At 37.5% G+C, this 12,722-nt stretch overlaps 1 protein-coding gene across 1 annotated transcript in view; it reads left to right on the top strand.

Annotated features, from left to right (window-relative positions):
• Gabra2 (gamma-aminobutyric acid type A receptor alpha2 subunit) overlaps window positions 1-12,722 on the top strand; it is a 130,686-nt gene that overhangs the window by 111,658 nt on the left and 6,306 nt on the right. The window contains exon 9 of the mRNA XM_021163094.2: window positions 6,481-6,683. Within this exon, the coding sequence (XP_021018753.1) occupies window positions 6,481-6,683 (203 nt within the window). The remainder of the gene's footprint in view (window positions 1-6,480; window positions 6,684-12,722) is intronic.

Below are 12,722 nucleotides of genomic sequence, written 5' to 3'. Positions count from 1 at the left end.
CCATTGCATACACTAGCAAGATTTTGCTGAAAGGACCCTGATATAGCTGTCTCTTGTGAGACTATGCCGGGGCCTAGCAAACACAGAAGTGGATGCTCGCAGTCAGCTATTGGATGAATCACAGGGCTCCCAATGGAGGATCTGGAGGAAGTACCCAGGGAGCTGGAGGGATCTGCAACCCTATAGGTGGAACAACCATATGAACTAACCAGTACCTCACCCAGAGCTCATGTCTCTAGCTGCATATGTATCAGAAGATGGCCTGGCCGGCCATCAGTGGAAAGAGAGGCCCATTGGTCATGCAGACCTTATATGCCTCAGTACAGGGGAACGCCAGGGCCAAGAGGTGGGAGTGGTTGGGGGGGGAGTGGGTGTGGGAGGGTGTGGGGGACTTTTGGGATAGCATTGGAAATGTAAATGAAATAAATACCTAATAATATAAAAAAGAAAGAGACACTCAACATAATTATCATTTAAATTTTGTGAATAATGATAGAGACCAGAAGACACTTGAATCTCATAGTCAAGGTTGTTGAAAGACGGTTAGCCAATAATTCTAAACTTTCACAACTAAAATTTTCAATTTATCTAAAATTCAAATATTGTTCTTATCAGAATAGTGACAGCAATAAAGACTGAACATATGTGAAGTAAATATATGTATGATATATGTATAAGCATCTACTTAACCTAGATAACAATACAAAAAATAAGTAAATGTCATTAGCAAAACGTGAGTAAAGTATCATCAACTTAAATGAACACATGCTGGATGATAACTCAAATGCACAGCAGAAATATAAAACTGACAGTGAATATTGCTCTATGAGCAAATGTAAAAATAGTTAAGATGTATATTTTTTACCATCTTCTTTAACTCAGATTTTCAAGTGAAATACACAAATGTGAGTTACATATTTATGTTAAACAAGCATAAATATATAATTTCCAATGGGATTACAGTAAGACAAAATGTATATGCCATTGGCATTTTGTTGGCATTAATGTAAATGATATTATTATTATAAATTTTAGTGCCCAAGATAACAGCTAGAAAATAGTTCAAAATAAAATATTAAAATGTTCTGTTTCTTTTAACAAAAGGGGCATCCATATACTTTATAAATATGGAGCTTTCATTTTTGAAGTCTCAATATCTAAGATGAAGTGGGTCCATTTGCTAAGCTTCTAGTGAGAGACTAATGGCATATGACATCAGAATGGTTAAGAGCACCTCCTGAAAAAAAAATCAATAGTGAGACAGAAAGCTGGGGCTATTCAAGGCCATGCCTTGAACTCTCGTTCTCTTCTGGGTCTCATGTTCCTTCACCTGGCTCCTCCCGTCTCCGTTTCTGTTTGCCTATTTTCTTTGTCTTTTGCTGGCTTGGTCTCAGTCAAACTTTCACATGCATTATCTTAGTGCATTTCGTGAGCAGCATCTGTATGGTCCAGTCATTGCCAGACTGACCCTGTCGCCAAGACATTTCAAACCTTCAGCCATATTGTGGACTCCAGAACATAAAATTTGGGATACGCTGAAATAATAATATCCAAACTATAGCATAAATCAAAACAAAAGGAAATTAATATGGTAAAGATATCTTTCCATTTCTGTGTTTGTATCATGGGCATATGCATACAAAGGGTTATGCATTTGTTCACTTGAGCAAACATACTGAAGGAAAATATCCATGAATGTGTTGCTTCAAAACATAGTGTGTTTAAAAAAATTGTCATTCACTCTTCCTAAAGATGCTTGCTTGCTTGCTTGCTCTATCTATCTATCTATCTATCTATCTATCTATCTATCTATCTATCTATCTATCTATCTATCATCTATCTATCTATCTATCTATCTATCTATCTATCTATCTATCTATCTATTTGTGTGTGCATGTGCACAAATAGCATGCATGTGGAGAGTGAAGACAACTTGTAGGGTTTCATTCTCTTCTTCATACATGAATCCCAGCATTCATGAGCACAGATCAAAATCAAGTTGAATGGCAGGTACCTTTATGGACTGAGCCATTTTGCTGGCTTTATGAATGCAGTTTCGTAATAACGGAACAGCTGTTGAGGTCAGTTTATTTTCCAAATGTCTGTTTGTTTCCACTGTGACCACCATATCTTATGCATTCACTCATTAGTGAGAGGAATAATTATTACTTACTACTCATGATTTTACTGTATATGAGGGGGAAATGCCACTTTATTTTAATAAAATGTGAAATGTAACATAACCCCCAACTTTTCAAATAATCAAAATGTGAGGCAACTCCTTTTGTTGTGATGACTAAAACATGCTGACTAAAACAACTTGGGGAGGGATGGGTTCATTTGGTTTGCATTTCCTTCCCTGTTCATCACTGAAGGAAGTCAGGACAGGAACTCAAACAAGAATGGGACCTGTGGGCAGGAGCTGTCCCAGTGGTCCTGTAGAACTGCTGAATACTGGCTTACTCTTTATAGCTCAGCCTAATTTCTTATAGTACCTAGGACCACACGCCCAGGAATAGCAACAACCACAATGGACTGGGCCCTCTCTCATCAATCACTAATTTTAAAAGTGCCCTAAAGCAGTAAGTGCTCTTACCACAACTGATCAGTACACATGGAAGAACTCATGGCTCAAGCCGCATATGTAGCAGAGGATGGCCTTGTTGGGCATCAGTGGGAGAAGAGACCGTTGGTCCTGTGAAGGTTTGATGCCCCAGTGTAGGGGAGTGCCAGGGTGGGGAGCTGGGAGTGTGTGAGGGAACACCCTCATAGGAGCATGGGAGGGGGAAATTTATAGGGGGATTCTGAGGAAAACTGGGAAAGGGGATAACATTTGACGTGAAATAAAATATCCAATAAAAGAGAAGAAAAAAATTACATTCTATTTTTTTAAAAAAGTCCCGTAAGGATTATCCAATGTCAGTTCTCATGAAGGCAATTTCTTTCTTTTCGTTTTTTTGAAAATTTATTAATTCTCAACTCATATATGGCATCATGACTGCAGTTACCCCTCTGCTTCTATTCCCATCTCCTCCCCACTTCCTCTCTCCCCTATATCCAGTCTTCTTCCATTTTTTTTTTCAGAAAAGAGAATCCCTCTCAGAGTTATCAACCTAGCATGGCATAACAAGTTACAATAAGTCTAGGCAAAAGTTTTGAACATATCAAGGTTGAACAAGGCAACCCAACAAGAGGAAAAGAATCCCAAGAATAAGCAAAAGAGTCTGAGATACACCTATCCCTACTGCTATGAGTTCATCAAAAGACTGGCTACACAACCATAATGTATATGTAGAGGACCTTGCTCAGACTCTAGAGGTTTCCTGATTATCATCGCTTCAGACTCTGTGAGCACTGATGAGCCTTGGAAAGTTGATTCTGTGGGTCATGTCCTTGTGTTCTTCATCTCTCTGGACACATTTTCTTACTACTTGTTTTTAGTTAAATTTTATGTGTTTACTTATTCACTTTTCATTCCACTCACTGCTTGATCATTCGTGGTCATTCACTCCCACAATCCTTCCTGCTACTCTCTCCCCTTCTCCTCTGAGCAGGTGGGGGTCCCCTGGGTATCCTGTCACTCAGTTATCTCAAGTTTCTGTGAGGCTAGGAGCTTCTTCTCCCACTAAGGCCAGACAAAGCACCCAGTTACTAGAAGATATCCCACATACAGGCAACCACTTTTGGGATAGACCCCACTCTAATTGTTGGAGGCCCACATGAAGACCAAGCTGCCCATCTGTTGTATATATGCAGGCAGGTCTAGGTCCAGCTCTGTATTTTCTTGTACTGGTGGTTCAGACACTAAAAGACCCAAGAGTAAAGGTTAGTTGACTCTGTTGGTCTTTCTGTGGAGTTCATATTCCCTTTGGAGCCTACAATTCTGCCACCTATTCTTCCATTAGAATCCCCAAGCTCCATCCACTGTTTGGCTATGGGTGTCTACATCTGTCTGAGTCAGCTACTGGACAGAGCCTCTCAGAAGACAACATTTTCCTGTCTGTAAACATAACAGGATATCATTAACAGTGTTAGGGATTGGTTCTTGCCCATGGAATGGGCCCATTATTGGTTGGTCATCCTCTCAGTCTCTGCTCCATCCCCCATGTCTACATTTCTTGTAGATAGTACAAATTTGGTGTTGAAAGATTTGTGGGTAAGTTGGTGTCTTTATTGCACCACTAAGGTTCCTGCCTAGCTACAGGAGGTGGCCTCTTCATGTTCCATATGCCCAATGTAGTGAGGCATAGCTAAGGTCACCCCCATTGATTCTTGGGCTCCTCCCTTATCTCAGTTCTCTGTGTCATCCTAGAGATGCCTCCCACATCCTCACCCTCATCAATTGCAGGTTTCCACTAATTTTCAATGCCATCTAGCCATCTCTCCTGTCTTTTCCCACACCTGATCCTGAATCCTCCATTCCCCATCCCACTGCCCCTCACTCCCAGTTTGAGGCAGATGGAGGCATTTTCTTAATTGTGGCTTCCTTCTCTATATTGATTTTAGCTTGTGTCAAGTTGACATGAAACTATCCAGCATCTCTTCTTAGCTGCTGCCTTGGTGATGCTGATTATACCTGTGGCTTTATCCATGCTGGGTGATTACTGTATTACTGAGCAACATCTTCAAGTCATTTATTTTCTTTTTCTTTCAAATATTACCGATGAATGTGATTAAGCTTCTGTTGGACTTTCAGTTGATTTTAGCCTTTTGAGTGCTGGTGTGGCAACTTCCTGCCTAACTCACTGCCTCCTTTTTTCCCATAAATGTAAAATGCTTGACACCAGCAATAAGAACTTTAGGAGAAAGGGAATATTTTTTTGGGGGAAGGGAGAGACTACAACGTATAAAATATCCTTTAATTTACATTTTTCTAAAAGGATATTAGATATGGATACTGTTTTTCCATAATTTCTAACCCCCTTTAACCCTTTGGAACCCACTTATGTCCCCCACTTACTCTCAAATTTATGATTTTTTTTCAATCACTGTTACATATACATTGGGTGACAGACAGGCAGAAAGAGAAAGCCTGTTGAGTCAATTTAGCATTTCTTACAGATGTCTGTGCTTAGAAATGAACATTTTACATTGGATTGTCTATCAGGAGCTTGTCCCTGAAGAAGTCTGATTCTTCCTCTTTCTACAGCCATTGACTCCCAGAAAAAAAACTTTTTTGTCTTGGAATGGGGCTTTATGGTTATTTCCTTTTTTAAAGTTTTTTAAATTTAACTTTATTTGTAATTCATTTTTATACTACATATTCCATTCCCTGACCCTCCGAGCTCCACATCCCACACTTTCTCCCCCCCCACAAATGGTCTCCAATTGGATGCTGCTACCTCCCACACCACCTGACCTCCAAATTCCCTGGGGCCTCCAATCTCTTGAGAGTTAGGTGCATCATCTCTTAGTGAACACAAACCTGGAAGTCCTCTAATGTATGTGTGTTGGGGGCCTCATATCAGCTGTCAGTTTGGTGGTCCAGTGTTTGAAAGATCTCGGGGGTACAGACAGATTAGTTAAGACTGCTGGTCCTCCTATAGGATCACCCTTCTCTTCAGCTTCTTTCAGCCTTCCCTAATTCAATGACAGGGGTCAGGAGCTTCTGACCTTTGGTTGGGTGCAAATATCTGCATCTGACCCTTTCAGCTGCTTGTTGGATCTTTCGTAGGGCAGTCATGATAGGTCCCTTTTTGTAAGTGTGCCATAGCCTCTGTAATAATGTCAGGCCTTGGTACCTCCCCTTGAGCTGGATCCCACTTTGGGCCTGTAGCTTGGATCTTCTTTTCCTCCGGCTCCTCTCCATTTCCTTCCCTGTAATTCTTTCAGACAGAAGCAAGTATGGGTCAGAGTTTATGATTATTTTAAAATGGATATTTCTATCTTACAGAGTTTTGGCTTAGTAGTTTGTCTTATTTCATCTACAATATAAGTGATGCTGCAAGGGATCCACCTCCTAAAACTCAAGAAGCCGAGTTAATTCCACACGTACACAGCCATACTTGAACGAGAAACATCATAAACCTCCCTCATTATATTTCCACTATAATAACTACCTGGGTTTGGCCAGCTACTTTAGCATGATTCACCTAAATAAAACAGACTGTGAGGTATTGTGGATGAATTTTTAATACCAATTGAGCCAATGAGTAATAGGTCACTCTATAGTGCCTGCATTTCATCATAACTAATAATGCTTTAATATTACCAGTCTTCTTAAATATCAATTGTACTTAAGAGGAAGTGGAATTAATACAGAATTAAGTAAAAAGTCAAGGCACTTTCAGGATCTGTTTGTTGTCTCTACTTCAAGAAGTTTGATAATTAAGAATAATGATCTTACTCTATTTTATAACACTTGCCTAGTGATTAGAAATGACAGCAAAAATAGTTACAAGAGAAAGAAAAGAATAGCTTTGGACTACTTTCTCTCCAAATCACTGACTGTGTCTTTCATTCCTGTTTCTTCTTTTACAGGAGTAACAACTGTTCTAACAATGACAACATTGAGCATCAGTGCTCGAAATTCACTCCCCAAAGTGGCCTATGCCACTGCCATGGACTGGTTTATAGCTGTTTGTTATGCGTTTGTGTTCTCTGCCCTAATTGAATTTGCAACCGTGAATTACTTCACAAAAAGAGGATGGGCTTGGGACGGGAAGAGTGTAGTCAATGACAAGGTAAGTGGGAGCCCCATCTGATCTTATCTAAGAGAATCTTTAATACATTCGGGCTTGTTGTGGATTCCTTTCTAAAAATTGAAATTAAGTACCAATTTTCAGAAGGTTGTTCTTGGCTGAGATCCTTTAAGGGTCTTGTAACAGTGACACTTTTTAAATCAGCATTTGTGGAGTTCAGTATATAGCACTGTTGTGGGTTCACACATGTCCTCCCTCAGTCTCTGCAGTAAGGAGGGTCTCTTCTTAATTCTAATCTTCCACAACAAATAATCTTAAGTTTATCAAAGGTGTTAACTTGTTCCAGCTTATTCAACTGACCAACAAGCTTACTGGATCCTAGTTCTGTCTGCTAAGAAAGCTCATGTCTTTAGATCACCAAAAATATATTATGAGAGAACTTTGTGCATTAATTTTACCTAGTGAAGACTTCATGGCTATGTCAATGGCTCAATGGCTCTTCATGTATCCATATCTCTATTATTATGTTGTAAAGGTGAAGGTAGGATTTTCCTCCTTCATGTAATATGAAATGTGTGTAAATACTGAAATATCCAAGGATGTTAATTTGGTCATATGTTCTAATTGGGGAAACTCAATTTTAATATTAATCCTTTTGATTATTGATACATATCTTTTCATACTTCAAGTACTGAGGCTAATGAGACATTTGTGCATAGATAAACTGGTGCCTTTCTGTCCAGTTTTATCAATTGATATATGCTTTAAGAAACAACTTTGTACATATTTTATGTGATATAAATATTTTAAATACTGAAACAAACTTATATTTGGAAAGTATCATTGACCACTATATTATAAAATTTTTCCATAAACTTGGAACATCTTTATTGTGGTTTGATTTGGAATTCCTAACTATGTTACAGTTTGCACATGCAAATATTTAATAGTAGAGCTTAAGACAACTATCTTTTTTCTCAGTTACAAGCTATAGACATTCTAATTACAGTTGCTAGTTTATTTGAAAGTTGTGTTTGCCTACTAACCATGGTAGAGATAAAATATTGAGTGGGACTTCTCAATTTTCTATGCTTAATTTCTGATTATTTCCAGCACTGTTGAACTCTTCTGTTTTCATTTCCCATATAGTGAATTCTTCTTCCGTTTATCTTTGTGATTACTTCTCTTTAGCTATTTGGTTATGCATACACTTTCTCTACAAATTACCTGACTATGAGAGTACACTACAGGCTCTTTTAGAGTTTTGATTAGTTTTTTATTATAAATTCTGCAATACATTGATGAGAGAACTTATTTACCTCAACTGAAAAGTTTTCAAAAAAATTAAACTTCCTAAGATTTTTTTCTATGTACACCATTTAGATTTCACTAGATTCAATTTTTAAGTGGAAAATAAAAGTTTTCTTAAAATACAGAAGTTTTGTCCTTTCAAAGCCAGTTGTCTGTGGGCAGTCCTTTTTTTGGCATTTATAACACAATTCAATGCAGGCTTGTTATTAGTCAATACAGAAAATATCCAAAGCTCATTGAATGATTTATACAAAATACAAAGCATTAACTTGCCACATCAAAAAAAATTACTTAGTCAAATATGTCCCTAATGTGTGCTGAAAACAAGAAATATGTACTTAAATTTTGTGTGTCTAGAATCAGGACTTTACAGACAAGATTATGAACAAATGATATTTCAAGATTTTTATGCATCAGTTACTTTTGAGGTCTAGGATCTAGATGGATCTTTATATCAGGTTACCTTCACTTGTGATATTAGCAAAGCAAACTATTCTAAAAGTATACACGTGGATAGAAGAGTCCAATTCTAAAAGGACACACAGTGTGTGTTTACAGAGCATCCAAGTACTTGTAAAAAAAATTATACCATGTTGCCTTTCTCTATCCCCAAACTAATCTTTCTGTTTCTGTTGCTGAAGCCCCTTCTGTGGCTTTTCTAGAATTTTTCCATTGATTCTTTCTTGTTTTATTTCTCCCACTTAACTGCCTCATTCATATTTTTCCTGTGAAGTGGTTTAGTTATTTGGCCACAAAAGCAAATGAGAACCGCCCCCGCCCCCAAGATCTTGTATCACAGCTCCCTCTACCACCAGAATTGACTCTTCTTTTACCACCCATTCTGAAATGAGTTCTCACCTGAGACCTTCTTTTACTTCAGTTCCCATTCCTCTATACCCTGAAATTCTTCCATTCACGGTCCCCTTACTGCTGTGAGCTTTTACACCTCCCCTTGGGATGCTCACAGAGTCTTCTGCTGCTATGCTGAGGACATAGACTTGGGTCCAATTCAGCAACTTTTCCCCTTTTTGTTAAGAAGTGCTTCAGCGGGGGCTGGAGAGATGGCTCAGTGGTTAAGAGCACTGACTGCTCTTCCGAAGGTCCTGAGTTCAAGTCCCAGCAACCACATGGTGGCTCACAACCATCCATAATGAGATCTGATGCCCCCTCCTGGTGTGTCTGAAGACAGCTACAGTGTACTTACATATAATAAATAAATCTTTAAAAAAAAAAAAAAAAAAAAAAAAAAAGAAGTGCTTCAGCAAAGTCTGCATCCTTTGTTGTTATCACTGGAAGGTACTACAATTCATTCCACACTGTGAAGCCTTTTGCCACAGTTAAGCTTCTAGATCATGTTCAGGTTCCTAAGAAAAAGACATTTCAGCCTTCTTTGCTGTTTTTCTTCATTTCTTGTTGTTTACAATGTGGTTCCAAGTTTTACTGATAACATCTGCAGGATTATCTACAATATTAAACGCATAATCAGTCCTTTGGCTACCATAAATCATGTAATGCTTGTTCATTATTGACACGAATTTCAGTTTTAATACTATTTTTGAATACTGTGTTCCAAATTTATTGGGTCCCATTACAGTGCATATGCTTTCCTGATATTTAGAAAAACCTTATCATACTTTGTAATTGAGTATTTGAACTTTAAGTCTGCTAGTCATTGTAATGATAGCCTAGTCATTTTAATGAATTATTTATCCCTGGCAAGTTGCATGGCATTTTACATATTCTAAATATTTAGTAAATATGGCATATATTATTGAAATATTACCAATTCAAAAATCTATAACCAATACTCTTGTCATATAGTTCATGTCACAGCAGTTGAGAGCTGCCTATCTAACTTTGCAGTTGCTGAGAACTGCCTATGCTTAGATGTTTACAGTCATCTCAAAACGTTCTAATAAAAAAAGCCATCACTGGAAAGAGAGACCCATTGGACATGCAAACTCTATATGCCCTAGTACAGGGGAACGCCAGGGCCAAAAAATGGGAATGGGTGGGTAGGGAAGTGGGGGGGGAGGGTATGGGGGACTTTTGGGATAGCATTGGAAATGTAATTGAGGAAAATACATAATAAAACATATTAAAATTTTTTAAAAAATGTCAAAGACTAGGGCTGGAAAAATTGGGTCAGCAGTTGAGAATACTGGCTGTTCTTCCAGAAGAACAAAGGTTGGATTCCCAGATCCTGGATGTTGGTTGACAACTTTCTGAACCTGTAATCTCAGGGGATCTGATTGATACCCACTTGTGGCTCCCTAAGGCCCTAGAAACACAGCCATACACCTGTATATATGCAGAAAATCACCCATACATATCAGATACAAGAAATGAATGCATAAATGAAAAATAAATATTTAATTTTAAAAAGTCAAGGACTTACAAAGCTGGAACAGAGTAACTGATTCTGCTATGTGTTTGACCAGCTGTTTGCACAGCATATGTAAGTCTTTTGACTCGATGTTCTTAACAATGCACCAGGAACTTCACCCGAGATTCACTCAGGTGTCCTCAGACACTGGAAGTCCTAGTGTGAGTATGCAACAGTGATGTCTGTAAAATTGTTATGACTAGGTAATAATTTAATAATTGATACGCATGGCTATTCTACACCCTGCCTTTCCCCAAAAGACACAGAAATCATCATCAACAACAACAGAAGCAGCAGCAGCAAAACAAAGAAAATGCATCCTCATCTTCTTTTTCTTTTCTGTTTTAATATAGGTACTTACCAGCAATTAATACCTCAGTCAGGGACATGACAAAATATCACAGTCCAACAAACAGGATTTCTTTTCTTTTTTTATTTTTTTATAGTTCATTTAGAGTCTATAATTTTTAATGTTTTATTTTTAAATACACATTGGCATCTTAGAGTAGCCTAAACCATTAGTGCAGATCATCTCTCTTTTCAGATCTAAAATCAATTACTGAAGGTAGAATTCCAAGACTAATACTATCCACATAAGTAGTTTTCTCATAGATTTATTTATATGATGAATGATAAATAGAATTTCTAAAAGTGTTATGTGTTTATATTTATATGCCTATAAACATCTTTTATTTAAGTCTAGGGTTCTTTTAGCAAAATGACTCAGAGACATGCATTTTATAAGTGTTGAAACTGAAATACAAACTATCCAGGGCTGGTGCTCATAGTCTAACTCTGCCTATTACAAATCACAGCTGCTTCCCTCAAAATCTTATATGTCTTCATGCCTCTGACATTAGACCTGCTTCCCATCCTTGGTTCACTATCTTCTTTCCATCTCTGACTTCAAATTACCTGAAATTATCTTGATCTCAACAATTCCAGATTTATATAAACTGAACCCCTTTATTGTTTTCCCAGAGAAATTGGTTATATTTTTACCAGTTCATTGAATTACTATTTCATTGTAAACAATTCCTTTTACCACTCGATTCTAAACCCCGAGAATAGCTCCGTGTTCAAGCATTGTTGGATTCAGTTCAATTTCTTGAGATTCTTTTCATTGATAAATCTGAGACATTAGGTTCAAACTGACCAACAAAAGCAGAGTATACACAACATAATAAACCACAAAAAAAAAAACACAGTGTATTACCCAAACCAATGGAGTGAGTCATTGTTTTTTGACTCACCCTATTAATTTGCAGGTAACACCACACTTCACTGTGTACTTATTCATTTATTCTCATATCTAAATTAAAATTCTTATTTTGTTTTGTGTATGTACATTTTATCTGCATGTATGTTTGTGTACCAGGGATGCATGGTGCCCATCGAGACCAGAAAGGACATGAGATCCCCTGGAACTGCAGTTTCAGCTGGTTATCAGCTGCAATATGGGTGCTAAGAACCCATGTACTCTGGAAGAGCAGCAGTAGAAGGGAACCCATGTCCTCTGGAAGAGCAGCAGTAGAAGGGAACCCATGTCCTCTCTCAACCACTAAGTCATCTCTCCAGCCCCTTGATTGCATTTGACATCATGTTATTTTAAAAATAATTTTCAGGTGATTTTTAAAGAGTTCATGAAATTCAATAATAATACTTCATAATAACATTATATATATTATATATAATATAATATATAGTTATATATTATATAATATATAGTTATATATAATAAAATTATAAAGTAGAAGAGGGAAATTAGAATAAAAGAAAACTAGGTTTGCCTATCTCCTATTAGCTGGATCATTGGTAAAAATTCACTGCCATAGAAGTCATAACTCACATTGTAAGGTCCTTGCTCAGCAAATCTGTAGGTGGTTTGGGGTGTTATGTCTCTAATCAAAAAAAGAGGAAAATAAAGCTTTCATGAAGAAAATATTTTTCCTGTATTAGAACTGCTTTCATGATAGAGTGAGCAGGTTGCTGTAGCAAGTGATGTCAACTCTTACATAATAAGTGTTGCAATGAATTTATATTAATGATTATTGTAGTGCCTTTAATGAAAGGTGAAGGCATTATATTACAGCCAACTCACCAAAGGACATTCTTCAAGTAACTAAGTTCATATGGTCCACATCTGATGCTTTCTCATGGTCCAGCTTAAGCCATTCAAAACCTTTACAATCCTTGAAGAAGCAGATGGACTATTAAACCTCCACACACTCTTCTGTAATTATAACTTTTATCAGCCAGGATAATGAGTCAGTTAATGGAAGCATTATCTTGTCAGGCAAGCATTGTTGTTTTACAAGTACTGGACTTTCCAGTGGCAGATATATATATATATATAGAGAGAGAGAGACACAGAGAGAGAGAGA

Source organism: Mus caroli, chromosome 5 (assembly GCF_900094665.2).
Source record: "Mus caroli chromosome 5, CAROLI_EIJ_v1.1, whole genome shotgun sequence".
Lineage (NCBI taxonomy): Eukaryota > Metazoa > Chordata > Mammalia > Rodentia > Muridae > Mus > Mus caroli.
Note: the sequence above shows the minus strand (reverse complement) of the source record. Positions and strands in the feature narration are given on the sequence as shown.